This window comes from Osmerus eperlanus, chromosome 10, assembly GCF_963692335.1.
Source record: "Osmerus eperlanus chromosome 10, fOsmEpe2.1, whole genome shotgun sequence".
Classification (NCBI taxonomy): domain Eukaryota; kingdom Metazoa; phylum Chordata; class Actinopteri; order Osmeriformes; family Osmeridae; genus Osmerus; species Osmerus eperlanus.
Genome location: NC_085027.1, coordinates 16,413,256 through 16,434,440, shown reverse-complemented (window position 1 = coordinate 16,434,440; position 21,185 = coordinate 16,413,256). Strand labels below are relative to the sequence as shown.

Genomic DNA, 21,185 nt, shown 5'->3' with positions numbered 1-21,185 from the left:
ACCTGCCCTGATGCAGTCAGACACACCAGGTGATTCTCCCTGAGCTTCTCAGGGACTCAGCACACTATTAATATCTCCTCAGCCCAGGATGCTGGGGATGAGAGAGACAGAAAACAGGTGGAAGGAGGGAGGAGAGAAAGATGAAAATGGACAGAGGGAGAGAGAGAGGGAAGAAGAGATGATGTTGACTGGGCAGGAGTAAGAGGGAGAGATGGTGGGAGATTTGCATTCAGAGAAGGAAGAGAGAGAGAGAGAGCGAGAGAGAGCGAGAGCGGAAGAGCGAGAGAGACACAAGGTAGCGAAGATGAAGGTGATGATGATGGAGGGAGAGTGCAGGGAGGAAATGAGATAGGGAAATGGGCAGGGATGATCTGTGGATCCTCGCACCATCCGAGGTGATCTGGAAGCAGATTTACGGCCACTTCCTCCACTTGTTATTCAGTCTGGCACAGATGCAACAGACTCTGGCCTCTTCACTCACTATTAATGGCCACTAGAACAATCAATGAGGCCTCATCACTTAATCTGCTCCCCTCTCATAACTAGATAGACCTTGCCAGGCATCGACCCTGGGGTGCCCTGGTCACGGCCACAGCATCTCATCTCACAGGGAGGCGATGGAGACATGAGGCCTAACCACCATCTGCATCTAGAAGGGATTCATAGATGAGCATTAACTAGCCAACACACAGCCAGCCTGCATGGAGGAGCCAGTAGAAATTTGATTTGTAGGCTTAACAAGTTTGAGCTTCGAGGCATGAAGTAATTAGCATTTAAGTAACAGGTAAATTAATGTTAAATAGCTGTGCTTAAATGTATAAAGTGTGTAACACTGTGTAGCATCTAACATTGTGACTGTCACTGATGACTGATTTACAGTCAGTTAATGTACTCTGCACTTAAATGAAGTGGTTTAACATCAAATCTTCTGCTCCACAACTCAAATGTTCAAGGAAATGTCCTGGAAACACCTGGCACCAGAAATGGATCAAAACAAAACTGTTTTTTATTTGTATTTTTTATAACAGGAACATGGAGAATCATCCGGAGCTGGATGATCTTCATCAAGCCTTCCTTAAGCCCACCCCAGCCCGCACAGAGCCGGAAGACACTGGTTCAGTATCCATGTTTAGGAGGCTTGCCGGGTCACTGCAGCTTAGACAAATAGCACTGATCGAGAGCAGAAGCAATTAAACTGTTCATATTTATCCATCTGAACTCTGCACAGACAGAGGCAGGGGCATGGGGGCAGGTCATCCTTCAACGGGCTTGTCAGCCAGAGACCAGACACCAATAAAGCCATGGAGCATGTGATGGAGCCTGGGGTGGGGCTCACTCGCTCCACAGCCCCCCATGGTGCGCACACACACACACACACACACCAGTCATCCTCTGAAAGACACTCAGACCTTAATTTGTGCCAGATAGTTGAATCTCAGAGAGACTCAGAGAGAGAGAGAGAGAGAGAGCAGGGGAGGAGGGAATAAAGAAGAGGAGATGGGCTTCAACGAACCCACTATTGCCCTCTGCCTCCTCACTGCAAAGCACGTGGGTGCGTATTGCAGATGCGCTGGGGTCTTGTCCAGTCATGTGTGGCAGTGGTCTCCCTGTGCTGCGACACAGTGAGCACCACATCTACAGAACCCATCGCAACAAGCCTGCCTTTCTGCTCACGAGCGGGTGTTCTGCTGTGCTTAACGCAGCCCCCAAGCCAACTGAATGTTCAAAAGCACCATCGAAACAAGGGGGGCTGTCTGGTGGAATAGCTACACTAATAAATCACGACACTAATTCTTTAGAAATAATCAACAAGCAACTGCGTAACACAGTAGGCCCGTCTTCCGTCTCACCAGCTTCTGTCGCGACCACTCTTGATGAGTAAAACAAATCAACATGGGCATCAGATGTGATTATCACCAGGCAAAAGGGCTGAGCTGGAGTTGCTTTAGGCACCCCACAGAGCAACAGACCTCACAGGGGGCTTCTGGGAGCTGTAGAGCGGACGGGTAGCTGATGTGGATGAAGCCGGGGTCGGCCGTCCATCACCGCCTACCTGCGTCTAGAGGCAGGCGCTCTCAGTCATCACTGCTCCGTGGAAGATGAATCCAAGGGCAGGATATCATACCTGTGGGCCATGGGACAGCCAAGGTTATGAACGCCCCCCCCCCAACCCACGCACACACAAAACAAACCTAACAATGTGACACAAAGAGAAGGGAGAGTTTTGCAACCCTGAGGGATCCAGCACAGCCGGGCTAAAGGGCAGCAGCTGACTGATCTAAACGATGTGGGGTCATCCCGAGCGCAGGGCAACACGTGGATGGGTGTCTGACAGCCACGGGGATCCAGCTCTGCAGGCAGGCCGGCCCGAGGGCCAAGCCCAGCACGCAGGCCCCTCAACCAGACAGGGAAGGGCCCCACACAGGGCAACCTCCGACAGTACAAAGGGGTCTGGAGGGTCCCTGGCTGGGTGGGTTCTGATCCTGAACGATCGCTGACAGACTGACAGACTGACAGACAAAACCCCTCGCTATCTCCTCCAGGGGGGGGGGGTTCCATTAACGGCTGATCGAGGCCCAGGTCTGCAGCCCACCAAGAGAGGGGTTGGAGCTGCTGTTGGTGGGCCTCTAGCATGCAGCTCCATTGTGGCTTACCGGGGTAATCCCAGTCTAGGTACGACAGGACAATGGGTCTAAACACACGCTCACACACAAAGGAACATGCACCGTGGATAAACAGCGGCCAGGGAGAACACAGAGACTTTGACTTTCTGGGACCGACAAAAGGCTCCCTTCTGTAAGCAGAAAAGGGCTCTGTTTGAATGAAACGCAGGAACAAAGACAAAGAGCTTCAGTTTCTCAGCACAGCATTGTCCGGACACGTGACATGTCGACACCAATCAGACTGTTAACTCCACTTACACATTTGTTTTTAGGCCGGCATGTTTCAATGAGGGTGACGTGTGGTTAGGTCAGGCTTTAGATTCACATATGAACTACTTGCCACAATACAGTGCTGAGTATAGCGAACTGGAATGCCCCTTCATACCACAGTGTTGTTGTGAATACAACAGTGCTGCTCTGTCATGTGATCTCTCCCTCAACACAGTCCTGGGGGACTCTCTCCCTCTCCCTCTCCCTCTCCCTCTCCCTCTCCCTCTCCCTCTCCCTCTCCCTCTCCCTCTCCCTCTCCCTCTCTGGTCATCTGATCTTGCTTTCCTTTGGAGCAGGCATGGGGAGTGGCAATGTGTGCGTCGGTGTACAAAAGGGCTTTCTATGAGCCTGGCTCTGTGGAGCACTGAGAGTGGAAAGGGAGGAGAGAGCTCAACAGGGCCTGCCCAAAAGTTATGCTGTGTGGAACGGACATTCCCTCCCTCTATCGCTCTCTCTCTTTCACACACACACACGCACACACACATCATTGTTTCTGCACCAGCTGACCAGCACCACCACCTTAAGTCTCTCTACTACTCTCCAACATCACATGCTCTTGTAGTGAGTCAGCAGGCAGGGGCTGCTGCCTAGAACAGAAGGATTCTCAGAATTCTCGAGAGCAAACATTCCATCGTTTTGGTACACTTATTGGAAAGTATGAATTCTAGAATGCCCAGGGTGAATAAGGCAAGAAGTGTCCATTCACTGCTCTACCACAGCTGTTCTGGGGAGAGACAGGAACACCTAGCGTGAACGCCCAAGTGGCATTCTCACTTCCTGTATCACTCCAAAACATGCAGACAGCCTTGAATATTTATGAGGCCGTGGAACAGGCTGGGTGAGTCACAAAACCACATTGCTATGAACAAGAGAGTATCTACACAGGAAGCAAACACAAGAGTAGCAGAATAACCTGACATGGAGTAAAATAGACCTAATATAACCGTTCCACATCCATCAGCTGGTTCTGACAGGCTGGTAACAGCACACATACAGAGCTGAACACTGGGCCACTAGCAGCGAGTTGGAAAATGCTTATTTGTAGGCTTTACAAGGCCCTTTCACACACAGCACACCAGGGACAGAAATGGAATAGTGGGAGAGAGAGAGAGAGAGAAGGAGAAGAAGGAGAACGTGTGAGAGAGAGAAAGAAAGAGGACCTTCCCTAATAGTGGGGAAAGGGGATACGCTTGCAGAAAAACTAAGTTCCTTGCAATAAAAGATACAAAATTTAAAAATTGGGTTGAAAAAGTACATCCTTCCTGTAACCAATGGTGCAACCTACATTGCGCTTCATCCTTCCGGTAACCATCCATCCGCCTAGTGTGTCAACCTTTTGTGCAAAATAACGACAGAAGCCTCCATCGGTAAAACAATCACACTGCGGCAAGTGCAATATAACACACAGCATTTGTAGCCTTGTTAGGTGAAAAACACTCTCAATTTGACAGGTGTTGATTTCCATTCATCTGACAAGCATCAACCACAACTTCTCCCTGACCTTAAAATAACCTGTAGAGGGTAGAGGGTAGTAGAGGGTTCTGTGTCTCTACTACTACATGTCCATTTCTCAGTTTCTCTCTGTCGGGTATCGAGACTGTAATGATAGGTGAGGGTAGGAGGTGCTCCAGACAAACGGCTCCAGAAAAGCTGCATTTTTCCCTTCAAGGCTGGAGGCAGAGTGCAATTATGACTTGTGCTCTACAAGGAGTGCGGAGCGCTGACTGACATTCAGGTCCCTATGTCCATCTTGCACAGCTGCATGACTGTGAACATCTGCAGGGACAATAAGCAGGTATACGGGTCCTCCACATCTACCAGGGTGTGGGCACTGCTGCCTGAGCTGAACTGTCCTGGAAACAAGACAACACAGCACCAGGATCTCTCAAGTGTACACAGTATATAAAGGATATTTACAAAACTGAAATGGCGCCACCGTTATCTAGCTTAGACCCTACTGTGGTCAAGAAAGACAACAGGACTGACTTGACTTCCTTGAAAATTGGCCTCAATTCTACGTGAGCGGCACCAGAATGCCACGAATGAAAAGCCATGCGTTTGGTCTGATAATCTTCAGGTAAAAGATCCTCTCAAGATAAATAGAGGAGTTGGACTGTGAAAAGAATCGAGCGCGCGCTGTGGCGGTGCTGGGGCGGCTCCGGGGCGGCTCCGGGGCGGCTCCGGGGCTTTTTGAGGTAGCACAATAGACAAAGCAGTCTCTCTCGCTCTCAAACAGCTCTTGAGACAGTTCAGCTGCTCTGCTGCTCTCAAGAGTAGTCCTGCCTGAAGGCCCGGTGTCTGTTACACAAGAGGACCGAGCTGCCTTCACGGGGGGGACGGGGGGGGACGACACACACACACACACACACCACTCGTCAAAGTCAGAACCCATCACAATGAAGCACAGTACCGCTCAGAGACAAAGAGGAGAAGGGGCGGGGAAGGGAACAATTGGAGCTGGTGGAATCAGGGTGCTGAAGGGATGGTTCTAGAAACCTGTCAGGGCCAGGCCGATGATTGGTGGTCTGTGGGCAGGTTACCTGGTCTTAGGGGTGACCTGGTCACACCCGTTAGACATCCTTTAAGGCTGGAGGGGGGGGGGGGGATTTGATCTAACACCTGACCAATAGAAACAGAAGATTAGGGAGCGAGAGACAACCTGCATGTTGTCCCATAAACAAAGAATTTGAACGAACGAACAGATAAGGGAGCAGACAAACAGAACCTCTTTCGCCTCTCCCTCCAAATAAACCTTCAGGCTGATGTATGGATGGGATGTGATGTTGTTAGAGAAGCCTCCTAGTGATTCATCAGTCAAGGTCAAGGCAAGGTGGAGACTACAAGCGGAGGAATTGAATGAACCAATAACCATTAGCTCATCTTTCATATGACACAGCTCCGCGGCAGGTTGGAGACGGAACACTAAAGAGGCTTAGGGCCTACAGACAGCCCTGTACATGCCGGAGCTCTGTGGCTCAGTTCCCAGGGAACACCTTTGTGTGACTGTCCCTGGGGCTTCAGGAACAGGACCCGAGAAGGCTCTCTGCCTCCCAGGCAGGCATTGTGGAAAAGCCTGTTCTGGCATGCAGTATTTCACCATGCTCCAATGTTCCTGATCCCTTGTAAGGACATTCCTGTTATGCAAAATCTTTGCTGTAGAACACATTCTTATACTGATTTGGGAGATTTTTCCTATTGATAGGGACCCGAGGTTGAACCAAAAGGGAATTCTTGCAAATGAGGAAACTCTGTACTGGTAGTACTGGTCAGTTAGCGTGGTTGAAGAATGTGTGTTATGTACCCTAGCAGAAGGGTCAGCGTAAGCAACACTGAGGGGGGGGGGGGGGGGAGAAGGGTGTTCACAACTGACCTGCCGTGTGCGTGGAAGTCCAGCTGCAGGACCTTGTCCTGGTGGGAGAGAGATCTCCTGGCTCTCTGGTGGCTGCTGTGCAGGGCCTCGGTGTCGTACGACAGGCCCTCATAGTGGCGGATGTACTTGTTCAGAGGGTTCTCATACTGACCTGAAAACACAGGAAGGGGATGCAGGAGGTTACTGGTCAAAGTCACCAACTCATAGATGCTGGACTCATATCAGTGATGAAGAGGCCGAACTTCAGACCTGACTAATGAATCTATTAGCAGTCACTGTGGTCTCGAGACCATGACACACAGGCTAATCCCTAATTACGAAGCGCTTTGCCATGACAAGATTTAGAAGTACTGCCTAAATTAATGGTTCATGAAAAGCCTGGAAGGAAATCTAAGGATGTTGCCATTATTTGCAAGTATTCATCAAACTGCTTCAAACTGCAGAGACAATGTAACTAACTAGTTTATCTAGTTAGCCTACAGCAGCTGCATCATCATTCAACCATTTAGGCAATAAGGGCTGCCCTCTGGCAAGAAGCTTTACGTAAACAAAAAAAAGGTAATTTAGTTAGACAAATAAGATAACAAGCAGAAAATGCAATTTCGGGGTAGCTGTCTAACCATGTCAATAAGCCAGCTAGTGAGGTATTGACAGTTATAATTGAATTAGAGTTGGTTTGTGGATAGCTACATCGCCTTGTCCCACGGGCACAGATTCACATTTAAACCACCCTATTGATTCTGACAGTTAGAATCCCGTTCATCAAGATTATCCTGGAATGGTTAGCAAATAACGTCAGTGGAGTGTCATTTAGAATGATGTGAAATTAATACAAAGTAAAACATTAACTTCCAAACTAACTGCTGCACTGGTACCCACGCCTAATCATTGGATGACATAGCAATCTGAGTTACTGAATTAGTCCTGCGCACAAATTGAGATGGGGTAGCCACGAGGCAAAATATTGTGTAACTTGAAAACTAACCAACATATATGTATAATGTATCACCAGGGGCGGGGTATTTGCAATGTGAGTTGATGAGCCAAAAGACTTTGAGAAGGTTTCTCAAACAACGGAAATGGTATCTATTGTTATCGTTTGATGCCGACCAAACCCTAACTATGGATGCTGTGCCAATACAACAGCAGCCTGTACATGACTTGGACTGTGAATGTACACTCAGTGTGTCTGTTTTCCTTTCATCCTTCCTTAGTTGTGAAGAGGTTACTTCCTCAATCTCTCTTTGGGGCTAAGAATAGCAGCCCTGTTGAAGAACATCCATTCCTGCACCAAGATGCAGCTGAGCACAGTGGTTGTTGTCAGGTTTTGAATCCACTGCATTCCCATCCACTCCACCCCAATACATAATCAAAACCGCGGAAAGCTATTTGAAACATGTCACATCTCTCATTGAGAATGTAAAAGACATAGCTTGCTGCCTGTTTTTGAAGTGTAGAAAAAGCCCTTTCTCTACTGTACACTGCAAGATGAGGGACACACCAAGACTGCAGTGTTCTGGCAATGACATCACTGTTGCCATTCCTGTTGCATCGTCTCCCTGGGTGAGGTTGAGCCTCACATCAATGCTGGTCAGCCCATCCCTCCTGGTGGGACTCCTAGCACGTTATTTTCTGACATAAACAACATTCTGTCCATTTCGAGGAACTAGCAGGGGTTCCCACCCTTTAGAGATATCCAATCACCAGCCTGGAGTCACCTCTCTTTCTTTAGTCTCTCTTTCTTTAGTCTCTCTTTCTTTAGTCTCTCTTTCTCTCTTCTCTCGCCTTCTTTCCTTCCTTCCTCTGCACTGCTGTAATGTGTTTTTGGAGCAGGGAGCAACACATTGCCAACAAAGCAAAAAGGCAATTTGTCAAACTATAGATCATGGTGTTGTTTTTCCTCTAGCTTTTCCTACCAACACTTTGGCAACCGACACTTTCAAATTAAAATAGAGCAGCAATCTAATTTGATTCATTTCAAAGGAAACTATAAATCCATACGGTTCGATAAAGGTTGGAAAACATTACAAAATTAATAAACTGGCCATGATGTCAACTGGGAATGGACATCTCTTTTTTCCAGGTTCTCTTTAAGAAGCCAGTGATCATTTTGAGTTGACTGGTGATGAGCCATTTGAGCCTGTGATGCTGACTGCATGCTGGAAGTTTCTCTTCTAAAACCCTCGCATGATTGTAACGCCATTTCAGTCTGATTTGGTCCAGTACTTCTCGCTTCCATCTAAATTCACGGATTGCTTCTCATACTAGAAAGTGCCAAGATTGCATTTGCAACAGGAGAAGTGGTCCTCCAGTTGCTGTGATTGGCAATATGTCTGTTTTCACTTTAGCAAAAATTGCTAAGAATTGACCTCTGCAAGCACGGAGTAGCACAGCCTTATCCCACTGAGGAAAACTGTAAGGTTGAGAAAAAGTTACGAGGACTGTGAGAAAGCACAAAAGGCGGACAGGTATAGATTTGTGAGGTGCGTGATCAAAATAAAAATAAAAAGGACTCCAGGGGTCTGTCCAGCAAAAAAAAAGAGAGAGTCTCAATCAAGGTACCACATACTCGGCCATGCACAAACACAAACACAAGGTTGTCCAGAGAATCAACTGTGCAGCAAGAAAACTATCTAGAGCCCGGCAAAACAAGGTTACTCTTTTGACTTCACATTCCCCTAGCTTCGAACTAAACAAGCAGCCGGGACTTGATATTTAGACAGCAAGATCACAGAGGAAGCGCCACTGAAGTCACTAGAAAAAAAATAATTTGGGCGTGACCATGGGTGTGAACTGTGGAGGCATGAAATAGGCTACACCCTGGTAACATGTTCCTCATTCTGAATAGGTCAAAGTCTCACTGCAACTCCAGCTCAGCGCAATTTCAATACATGCCGCGAGAGACAGCAAAGAGACAGACGTGAGAAAAGAGAAACAGGAAGACTGAAAGGAGAAGACGGTATATTAGAAAGAAAAAAAGAAGACGGGGTATTGAGGGAGACAGAAAGAGAGATGAATGGAGCACTAGCCAGCAGTTGCAACCCCTGGATCCACCTGCTCGGCTGTGACGAACTCACGTGTCCACACACGTGCTCCTGGGGGTCAGTCTCCCAGCGAGCCTGCTTGTTAGGAGATGGACACATAGACTACCTGCGTGGAAACGCCACACTGTTTCTGGACCGGCCTTTGTGTCAAATCTCAGAACACCTCTCTCCAGTCTCCCATCACCCTCCGCTCCGTCTCCGAGCTCGCGCCCTTGTTCTCCGTCCGCCCCCACACCTTCCTCACCCCTCCGCCCCTGACCCTCCTTCCATCCCGTCTGAGGGAGGCCTGCTGGATGCAAGCTTGTTACATTACAGCAGAGGAATGGAAGAAACCCATGACTCATTACTATAGAAACTGCAGGCTTTTAAGAGCTTTTAGGGCAGCTGCCTGCCACATATTCTGCTATCAGCAACAGAGGCAGCCATCACTTATTCATAGACTTCTTTTCCGGATTAGAAAGAAATCATGTCAGAAGCAGGAAGGCAGTCAGGCGGCGGGCAGGCAAGCAGGCAAGCAGGCAAGCAGGCAAGCAGGCAGGCAGGCAGGCAGGCAGGCAGGCACAGAGGCAGACAGACAGGCAGGCATAGCTGTTGCCCATTAGACTACTGTATTTAGGTTCCCATCCCAGGCCGGTGTTGACCCAGAAGAGGCCTCTTGAGTTCTAGGAAGGCTGGGGTGCTCCAGAGTCTGGTCTTCAGCAGCCTAGGGTGTTCACAGCCTCCTGGTGAGCACCCCTTGACAATCAAACATACAGCCCTTCACAGACAACCCAAGAATATGTGCACTGTGCAATCCGACTGCTGGAGAGAGATATGTTTTGGTGAATTACCTGCCAAAATGAAAATGCTCAAGTACTATGAGACTATTAAATACGCACTTGAAGCCAAATCTAAATTCGATTGCTGTAGAGATATAAAAACAAGAGCAAATTCACAAAAGCTCTGCTGTGACTACGTACACGAATGAGCCAAAGAGCGGACGTTTTTGAAAACCGACCGACCGACCGAGCTATAGAGCAGCTGGTTGCAGCAAAAAAAAGTAAGCACCTTGTGAGAAACAAAAGTGTATTCCGGCAAACACTCGGCGGAGCAGGTAAAGCCATCTGCCCCATCGGTGGGCTCAGACCACCAGGAGCTCTCCTGGGTGTGACAGGGGCCGGCCGGCCTCGCGGAGGAAGGCTTGGTCCTGGGGGGGGAGAGGGCCTCCTGTGTCTGAGCTGCATGGAGACAGCCACAGATTTAGACTTCAGCCATCAATTTATTGTAAGCCGCGTGACGGCGGGGAAAACTCTGGGATACTAAAGAGCATGCTCTGGCAGCCTGATTCCATACAAGTCTGCAGCGAACACAAGCGGGGGAGAAGAAAAAAGAACAAATGAACAGGACTCCAGAAGTCATGCAGCAGTGGGAAAGAGCCGTGTCCCCCTACTACACCCTCCTATGTACTACTACACAAACCTAACAGGTTTACACACGCAGCTGCTGAACATGACTAACTAAGCCGGCCGGCATTCATTGGCCGTCTCTTTATCAACACAGGCTTAGAGAGAGTGGTCAGAGGTACAAAGAATCCCAGAGGACATGATCCTGAGATCAGTCGAACCTCCCTTTACAATATGGCTACCTCCAGAAAAGACCACGAGCAAGGAAATGAATGACTTTGCTGTTCCTTTCATCATGGTCAATAGGACCAGGGTTTGTTTTAAAGGATGTTTTGCTACAACAAGCAAGTAATCACAACCCTTGCAGCTGCCGCCACAACTTGAAATGCTATGGAGTATAAAATAATAGAAGAAACATTAAGAGCCTTATGGTCATTAGGAACTGATCTGTTTGATATGAGACCACCACTGTGCTTTACAGCACTGGAGATGATATCTTTAGAAACCAGTAATCTGCACACATTAGGGGAGCTCAAACAGAGCTGCTTGGGTAATGGTCCCATTACTAATAAAACAAACACACTCGTCACCACACACGCACGCACGCACACACGCACACACACACACACACGCACACACGCACACACACACACACACACACAGGAGGAGAGCCTGTATCTCAGTCAGTCTTAGAGCATGGGCTGTGTTGTTGCATGTAGTCTGTGTGGGAGACTACATGTCTGACGGGCAGGGGCCACACCAGCCACAACATGTTCATGAATGAGTCAGGGGTGAAACATTCCCATGATCTAGGAGCTCTCTAACCCTGCCCCAGCAGCACTGTGACAGCAGGGGGGTCAATGTCCCTGCCTCACCTCCACTTTAGTGGTTACCTATTCCCGTTTCCTGCTTACCCCTGTGTCTGTCTGTGTGTCTGTGTGTGTTTGTGTGTGTGTGTGTGTGTGTGTACACGCGCGCGCTCGTGCGCCAGTGATCCAGACCATGTCTTCCACTCCACTTTTTCTGACATCTGCTTTTAATCAACTCAACTCACTGCCAGGTCGTTTGGTGTTGCACACACACACACACATTTACCTGGTTTTCCTACCTGCCTTATCTGCTAAGCCTGCTCCTCCTTCCTGTCCACTAGCCCTCCACCCCCACCCCCCATCCTTCATTAAATACCCCTTTGTTGATCCCCTCGTCCTGTGTTGTGTGCATTCGGTTCCACTCACTCTGCTCCCCTGTAACGAGCGGTTTACACTGAACCACAGTGATTGGCTACGACAAGTGGTGTAAGTGGTGGTAACGGGAGAACAAGGGAGAGATCAATCCCTCAGAGCACACAAGGTCCTTGTATGAACACAAACACTGGCTGCTCAGACGACCTCCCTCCATCAACCCATTACAAGGACCTCACAAATCCACATGCATTGTCCTCTACAGCCTGTATTAACATGCTGCAACGTACAGACACACACACACACACACACACACACACAAGCAGACAAATCCATGGCATACACTGAACAGACACCAGATGGCTCATTGCATAATGACTAGTTTTGGCAAGCCTGTTATTTCTGAGAAGTGTTAACACACCAAATACTGACAAATTATGCAACGCCAGTCATGCAAAACAGGCCTAATTTGTATGGCAAATGCTGTCTTTGTTAGAAACGGCCTCGAGTAGGTGGAATTCCAACTTATTCTTTAAGGACACAAAACGATTTGAATGTAGCTTTGTTAAAACCCCATTACCTTTCTATGTTAATGGATAAACCAGTCTGTCTCAAATACAAATACTGCACTCCATTATACTAACCCACGGTAAGCTCACTACAATCACTGTGGGGTGGGTAGAGTGGGTAGCAAGGTAGTGGGTAGTAGGAGTGGGCGATATACCGGTTTGATAGTAAAAACCGGTATTGTGCCGCGCCATGATATGGATTTAGCAATATCATGGATACCGCGATTTATTCAGAATTCATAAATTCAAATTTTGCATCAATATTTTTTTGTTCCAAATTTCAACTGAGTGATAGTACTAAGTAGCTACATCTTTTTTTTTATTTTTTTATCCAACCTTTCTTGGTTCTTACGAATAAAAGAATGTATGTTAATATGTTGACCTATTTTTATGAGCGCACGTCGCATGCACTTGTTGCACGCATGTAGTGCTAGCAACAAAGAAGTGTGCAGGCAGCTGCAGTTAGGAGGCAGGTTAACTATTGGGGGAAAACTTTACAATCCAGGATGAGCGAAAACACAGAAATTGATGTTGCTCAAGAGCAGGAGGATAAATTGGTTAAGAAGAAAGGGGGCACCTCTGTTGTTTGGAACTGGTTTGGCTTTAAAATCTCCGACCCCGACCAAAACACTACCCTATGCAAGTTGTGTCGTCGTGTTGTCTTAGCAAAAGGTGGAAACACGACCAACCTGTTCAATCACTTAAAAAACATACATGTCCGTGAGTATGAACAATGCACCAGAATGCGTGAGACAGTAAGCCCAGGAGCTCGCCCGAAGACAAGCCAGACTCGCACTCAACAATCAATTATATCATCATTTGCTGCCGGTACTTGCTATGAGAAGACGAGCAAAAAATGGATAGACATCACAGCTGCGATTACAAATCACATAGCGAAGGACATGGTACCGATTCAAACTGTGGAGAAAGAGGGGTTCAGAAAGTTGATTCAAACTCTGGACCCAAGATATGAGATCCCGAGCCGCAAATATTTTAGCCAAAAATGCCTGCCACAGCTTTACACAGAATGCTGGGACAGAGTTTACAGTGAGATAAATAACATTCCATTCTTCTCCACTACTGCCGATCTATGGTCAAGTCGTACCACAGAACCTTATATAAGCCTCACAATCCATTACATAGACGGTGACTGGAAACTGAAAAGTAAGTGCCTACAGACGTCTTATTTCCCAGACGACCACACCGGGGAAATAATTGCAGGTGGGCTGAGGGACATACTGTCGTCCTGGGGATTAAAAGAGTCGCGTCAAGTTTGTATGACGACCGACAGCGGATCGAACATGATCAAGGCATTGCAGCTGAACAAGTGGGCAAACCTTGGATGTTTCGGACACAGGCTGCACAATGCTATTGGTAAGTTTCAGGACTGTAGCCTAGGCCTACCCTGTATGATGCTTATTATTAAGAAAAAATACAGCTCACATCAGCCATGTACCGTAGGCTAAATCTAAGCACATCAGATTTGTAAAATGTGTAACAGTTGAATGTAAATGCCGTAAATCCTCAAACAAAGATTAAAAGTTATATTGTATTGTGATTTCTATATAAAAATGCATTATTATTAATTATTATTGTATTGTGATTCGATTATTTTTCACCCTATTATTTTGATTTCTTATTCCCAATTTCCAGAGAGGAGTGTCCAAAACGCTCCCGGGCCACAGGGGTGTGCGATTTCCCGGGCCACAGGGGTTTGCAAAAAGGTGGTTAGCACGTTCTCATACAGCTGGAAAAAGCAGAAGGCCCTGATGACAGCACAGAATGAACTAAGCCTGCCCCTGCACAAGCTCATCACAGAATCTCCGACAAGGTGGGGATCTCGTCTGAAAATGATGGAAAGAGTCCTGGAGCAGGAAAAGGCCATTACACAGGTCCTGGCAGGGGACAAAAAGACACGGCACCTTGTACCTACCTGGCAAGACATCCAGGTCTTGGAATCAGTCACAGCAGCACTGAAGCCACTCCAGGACTTTACAGATGCCCTGTCAGGAGAAGCGTATGTGAGCGTGTCCTATTTGAAGCCTGTCATCAATCTGTTAAATGCAGAGGTTCTAAATCTGAGCAAGGACGATACAGAACTGACCAAAGAGATCAAGATCAAGGTTCTTGATTACTTGAATAACAAGTACACTGACCCTGCAACAGATGAGCTGCTCTCCATGGCTACCTTTCTAGATCCAAGGTTCAAGACCAGGTACATGTCCGCTGAGAAACTGGAGGACATTAAGGTATTTATTCATTTGTTCTTGTTTTATTGCTTCAAATGTAAAGCACTTTGGGCTGCATTTTATGTATGAAAGGTGCTATACAAATAAAGTTTAATTATTTTCATTTTTTAAGGTGAGAGCTGCCTCAGAGACCGAAGCCCTCCTGGTGGAGAACACAGCCCTGGGAAAATCGTCTCTTGCAGAGGATCACACTGACAGGGAGAAAGAAGCTTCCACTGCTCATCAATCAGGCAAGAAGCCCAAGAAGAGCCTTGGGAGCTTCTTTAAGCAGACCAGCAGTGCACCTGCCTCATGTTCAGAGAGGCAGATCATTGAGCAAGAGCTGAATAGCTACATTCTGGCAACGGCAGCAGACAGCGAGTCTGATCCTTTGGAGTGGTGGCGATTTCACGGATCTAATTTTCCACGTGTGAGTTGTCTGGCAAAGAAATACTTATGCATCCCTGCCACAAGTGCCCCCTCTGAGAGGGCATTCAGCACTGGGGGCAATGTGGTGACATGTCACAGGGCAGCACTAAAGCCAGAAACAGTCAACATGCTGGTATTCCTGGCACGGAACTTGTGAAGAAAGTTCTAGTGAAGATTTGTTGATATTGTTGATAATTGATGGTTGAGGCTTGAAAGGTTTAGTTTCAAACGGTTAGTTTTTTACATATCTACGGACCGTAGCCAAAACAAACACACGTATTTGAATTTGTAATTACCTTATTTTCTTTATCTCCTGTTATTTTTTATTTAATTTTACTTAATATCTAATTTATATATATATATATATATATATATATAGGCCTACCTACCTCATGTTTACGGAATGCATGTTTGCACAATACAAATAAAAACTTTTCAGGTCCATACGGTCCAATGCCTCACTCTTTCTGGTTATATAAGGTTCAAATACATATTTTTCCTTAACTAATATAATTTAACCAAGAAGGGATATTAAAATGTGATTCATATTTTTTTACGTCATATATCGTGATATCATATCGATATCGTCTGGACAGTGGAAAATATCGTGATATGAATTTTAGCTCATATCGCCCACCCCTAGTGGGTAGTATATGATACTAGGTACTACCTAGTATCATATACTACCCTCTCTACCTAGTAGGTAGAGACAGAATAGTTATTGTGTATTGTATTGTATATGTTGATGATTGTACATTTCGGGGCAATTCAGTTTTTACTGCAAGGCCGAAGTGTTCGTTGTATGGTTTCTTCTTACCAATAAATCATTAACTACCACGTAGAGAGGGTAGTATATGATACTAGGTAGAGAGGGTAGTATATGATACTAGGTAGAGAGGGTAGTATATGATACTAGGTAGAATGGGTAGTATATGATACTAGTAGGTAGAGTGGGTATATGATAATCCTAGGTAGAGTGGGTAGTATATGATACTAGGTAGGGTGAGTAGTATATGATACTAGGGTGGGTAGTATATGATACTAGGTAGAGTGGGTAGTATATGATACTAGGTAGGGTGGGTAGTATATGATACTAGGTAGAGTGGGTAGTATATGATACTAGGTAGGGTGGGTAGTATGATACTAGGTAGGGTGAGTAGTATATGATACTAGGTAGAGTGGGTAGTATATGATACTAGGTAGGGTGGGTAGTATATGATACTAGGTAGGGTGGGGAGTATGATACTAGGTAGGGTGGGTAGTATGATACTAGGTAGGGTAGGTAGTATATGATACTAGGTAGGGTGGGTATATAAGATCTGATCAGCATTCATGGAAACCAGCCTACTGACAGAGAAGCCTCTGGAACACCGCTAGTGAGAAGATAATAACGATAAGGAAGTGCTTTTCATCATTTACAGAGAGTGTAATAAAAGCTAGCATGAAATAGCAAATGTATTAACACAAAGCTTTTATGACTACATACACAAATGACCTTTGGAATAATCAAATCGGAATATAGCACTGCATGAAAGTGAAACAGCCATATTTAAACATTGAGACAGGGTCAAGGATCAATACAATAGTGTTGAAATATGTGTCCTAATTAGTAACAGGGTCTAGGTTGAACTAGTAGAACTAGTACCCAAAATTGCCAAAGCATTCAGTGACAAGCCAGGAAGATACTGTTGAGTTTAATGTAAGCTAAGTCAACAGTTATTCCATCTTTGCATTCATCTCATTGAGGTGAAAAGCTTGACAGGGTGGCAACCCCTGACAGGAACAGAGGAAGTGGAAAAGGCTGGGGTCATGACTCCCCCTCCCCACACATTACCATTCACTCTGGGTAACATCCAGGCTGCCTTGTTGACAGGCTAGAGGAGCTCACACAAACACTTCTCATCTGACATGGTGTTAAACCGTTGACACAGAGCTGGTTGTCGAGGCAACAAGCTACATCGCTCAGGATGTAACCTATGTTATGAAACTTGGGTGAACTAGATTATCCCCTTTTTCACTGAACCTTTACTTAAGACTAACTTAACAACCAAAGGTGTTAAGGTAAAAAGCTCAATTAAGTTACTGAAGTACCATTACAGACCCGCTTGTTGTCATTGCTCACTGCTACATGGTCTAATTTCAAATCACCAGTCAACAGCCTTTCAACTGAATAATTTAACAGAATTAGGTAATGCAGTAAGGATAACGTGTGGTATAATAGAATATTTGTATTCTGTCACTTACGTACCAGGAGTATGAAAAGTAACTTCTACTTGCCACTAACCCTGTAATCAACTGTAATCAACGCAATGAGACAATCCTGAAATCATAGATGGTTTAAGTTTCACAGCTGCTAAAAAAAGGGAAATATAGGTGATTATACCTGATGAATACATGAGAAAAAACTATGCTTGGAATGAGAAACCCATCTACAAAATACTAATAAAAAATCTCAACATCACAAACATCATGCAGTGCCAACAGAGGATCTGTACAAAAGCAGGGTACTGGGTGGAACTAAAACTCTCCTACTTTCTACTTTCACTGCTTGTTAAACTTGTGAGCAGCAGACACCTATCAAACAGCCGCTCCCTCTCTGTGTTGCCTTTGTCGGAGTGCCGTGCATTACTGATAGACTTGGATGCAATGAGGCGATGCTTTGGGTTAATCACGGCTTATCCAGAGAAGATTTGAATGATAGGTCCCAAAACAATGTTGGTGACTCAGTGTGAAGCTAGGTCTAGAGTCAACATAGAAATCATAATGCTCGCCATGTCCAGACCACCCTTATTATTACACTTTAAAAGACAATGTGGGCAGACACAATGCCACCTTTTCAGAGCCAATGTGGAATTCTAAGTATTGAGCGATGGAATATCCAATTAAACCATTTCTGACCTTGGCAGGCCTACGATTTTTACAACTTACGAGATAAACACTCAAAGACAAAGCAGAAAGCTCCCAACCAAGACACTTGAGTTGGGCAGCACCGATAGTGAAGAGATGGCCTACGTGCAAACAAAGAGCACAACATATGATTAGACTGCCTGCCTGCGTACTTCCCATTCTTCATGGATAGGCAGCAGGGGTACTCTTGATGATAAAAACATTGCCTTTATTCTTATGTAACTCACAACCTGACAAAATTGGTCTATGATATTGTCTAAGAAATTGTAGAGTCCACCTGAGACACTTTGGGAAACAAGCTGTAGCCTAATCCAGGTATATCTCAATAAGTCTACATTTTGAGAGGCTTTGCCATGACTGCCTGACAACCAATAGAGTATTATCACAAGACTCCCTATTTGGTTCCTGATACACTGGTTCTGACACAAACACTTTTATTCTCTACGTCCCAAGTAGCCTTTTGGCGCAGTCTCTTTGAGGCTTCCATCATATAATATGCTAGTATCAAATGCTCTTCAATACATCAAAACGTCAGCTGAAGTCACCACTCTCTCACACACCCTGTGCAGTTTTCTTTGTAAAACCCTGAGAAAGCAGAGTGGATGGGAGAGAGGGAGTGAATCCTGTGTTGAGTTGTTCTACAGAGCTTTTGAACTGAGAGAGAACGAACATTTCATCTAGGGAGACAAAAAAAAGCAATTCAATGGAACATAGATCTTGTAATTAATAGTCTTACATCCTATTCTGCTTTATTTCTGAAGAAACTGTAGCTTTTTGAATTCAGACAGACCAGTTTGTAATTGATTTCAGCAAGTGAAGATTACCAATCTCGAATGTCTTCCCAATGTGAATGATTATTATTCACCCATGGAAATGTTTTAGAGTGATAATGAAGAGCTCGATTTGGCATCTTCACCAACATACATATGAGGCTACATGAAATCTCATTTTGATTCTTCATCCACATATCTCACATACAACACAGTTCCAAAACATATCCATCTTTATTTTAGGCTTTTCAGTTAAATTGATCAAATTACAAAACTGCTTCAGCAAATAGAGGATGTGGCAGCCATCCTTCAGTAAAGCCATCCTTATACTGCTTTTGGTGACTTATCATTGGTGGGAATAAGGATTCACAAGACACCATTATCAAATTCAACAGAGTTTCCTGAGTGAACCTTTGACTTCCACAGCAGGCTAATCATAAACACTCATATCCTATGTTCCATGGACAGCAAACCCCAACCTGTCTGACTACGGAACGGACTTGGCGTCCTCCAAAACTATCTGATTGAAAAATGGGGTTAAAAGAGCCTTCTACAATGATACAGTTTCCACCATGGTAGTCATATCAGACATTTTATTGGAATATGAACGCAGTCACATAATTCTATGAATAATCAAATGTGATTCTTATAAATATAAAAATGGAATTTCAATATTAAGTCACAAAATCGTTGAGCGCTGGTACACTAGTTTTGTATCAATAGTTCATCTGCAACTTATAGTTATGTATATTTCCATTACAGGACAAGCAAACATGACATCACTCAGGGGGCTCACCATTCCGGGTGCATCACAGCAGCTCCAGGAGGATCAATTACTCACTTTGTTTTCACACACACACACACACACACACACACACACACACACACACACACAAGTTAGGGAAAAACTGTCCCTTGAGCAGAAACAAATGGATCCAATATTTGTCACTTGGATAAAGGCAAGCGCAGAGAAATGAAAAATAGATTAAACAGCAGATAGATTATGCGGCTAGTTTATTTGGCAGGAGTAAGAGGAAATTTAGTCCGTCAGTCGGACCTTCCTGACTCAGTTGAGATATTTTCACAATTGATGGATCTTCTCCTGTCTCTAACCACTTGAAGTCAAGCTGTGACTAAAACAAGTTGATTAATGGCACTCCTGATTTCAAACAAATAACGTCACTTTCAATTATACAATCTAGCCGGGCAATAAAGGTGACAGTGTGAAGAAACCGACAGGTAGCTATGAGGGTGTCTTGACACTATACTCACTTTATGCCCTAAATAAAATTCAGTTGTGTGGCTTGTTACCGAAACGAACTTGAACTTGTCTGTTCGCTAGCAAAAGAAAGGTCAAGCTTTGGCTACGTCCTAGTAGCATAGTAGTAGTTAGCTAGCTAGCTAGTACTGTAACGTCATTAAAAAAGAGTGGCTAGCGTACAGTGAGTGCCGATAGACAGTTTGAGTACAAGATACTGGGCTTGGTTTCGTGGTTAGTACGTTATAACAAGCTAGCACATAGTTGTGTGCGCTATGAGAAACACCATAATAATTTAAAGAAAATATAATGTAGCTGGACATCAATTTCCAATCATCCCTCGCAATCCAGCAACATACTGTAGTTAGTGCTAAACTAGCAATTCCAGCTAACTAGCTAGCTGTCTGACTGAGGAAGCTCGGGGCTGTTTCCTCAATGGGATAACAAACGAAATCGAACTTACCTTTGATATTCCTAATAAAGCAAAACCACAGCAACAGTTTGATATAAACCATATCGAATAAATTCATTGTAAACAAGCTAGCAAACGCTTGATGTTTCGCTTTCCACTTCTTAAAGGCGCAGTCGCCCTCTCTAGTTCTAGCAGTCCCTTCCCTTCTCTGTTAGTACCAAAGCACAGCAGTCTTTCACCGCTTGTCTCCAACGGCCTGACGTCAGGCGCGGGCAGAGTATCAGTCTCTCCACCCTTTCTGTTATGCAAATATTCAGTATTATTTGACATTTGACAAGTGGGCCCAAACTGTATTAAACTTAACCCTATTGTCAAAAACTGGTCTATCTTGTTCAATACAACCATTCAAATGCAAACCCCTTACATAACCAAATGTACAATGAACAATTTCAAATCGATATGCATGTTCTTAAGAGTAAGAAAAATCTTAACACTTTTTTTTGTGTCTGAAATTTAAAATCGGAGAGGTTTGAAGTGGTAAGCAGGGTGTATACGTTAATGCGCTCATGCGTCATTTTACTGTGCAGTTCTGCCGCTGTGTGGCTGAGGATGGATATCACACAGCAGTCCGTGGACTTTCTTTTAATGTCGTTCTCTCGTTCTTTCTTTTACTTTCATTCTCTCTCTTTCTCTGTCTTTCTC

General features: G+C 45.2%; 2 protein-coding genes across 3 annotated transcripts in view; one reads left to right on the top strand and one right to left on the bottom strand.

Annotated features, from left to right (window-relative positions):
- adam10a (ADAM metallopeptidase domain 10a) overlaps window positions 1-20,713 on the bottom strand; it is a 60,569-nt gene extending 39,856 nt beyond the window's left edge. Inside the window, exons 1-2 of the mRNA XM_062472078.1 lie at window positions 20,535-20,713; window positions 6,304-6,454 (exon numbers count right to left, since the gene is read on the bottom strand). Of these exons, the coding sequence (XP_062328062.1) occupies window positions 6,304-6,454; window positions 20,535-20,601 (218 nt within the window). The 5' untranslated portion in view covers window positions 20,602-20,713. The remainder of the gene's footprint in view (window positions 1-6,303; window positions 6,455-20,534) is intronic.
- On the top strand, window positions 12,789-15,446 carry LOC134028041 (E3 SUMO-protein ligase ZBED1-like). Of its 2 annotated transcripts, XM_062471352.1 has the most exons (3): window positions 12,789-13,853; window positions 14,133-14,728; window positions 14,841-15,446. In XM_062471352.1, the coding sequence occupies exons 1-3, from the start codon at window positions 12,986-12,988 to the stop codon at window positions 15,291-15,293; spliced, it is 1,917 nt and encodes a 638-aa protein (XP_062327336.1). In that variant the 5' UTR covers window positions 12,789-12,985; the 3' UTR covers window positions 15,294-15,446. The 2 variants fall into 2 exon arrangements, with proteins under 2 accessions (XP_062327336.1, XP_062327337.1); XM_062471353.1 differs by lacking the exon at window positions 12,789-13,853 and having other exon boundaries at window positions 14,088-14,728.
- Window positions 20,714-21,185: the final 472 nt, after the last annotated feature.

Excerpts from the sequence above, each read along its gene's own strand:
- LOC134028041 (XM_062471352.1), top strand. The coding sequence starts at position 12,986 with ATGAGCGAAAACACAGAAATTGATGTTGCTCAAGAGCAGGAGGATAAA. Across the intron at positions 13,854-14,132 it reads CAGGCTGCACAATGCTATTG|AGAGGAGTGTCCAAAACGCT; the intron begins GTAAGTTTCAGG and ends CCCAATTTCCAG. Across the intron at positions 14,729-14,840 it reads AGAAACTGGAGGACATTAAG|GTGAGAGCTGCCTCAGAGAC; the intron begins GTATTTATTCAT and ends TCATTTTTTAAG.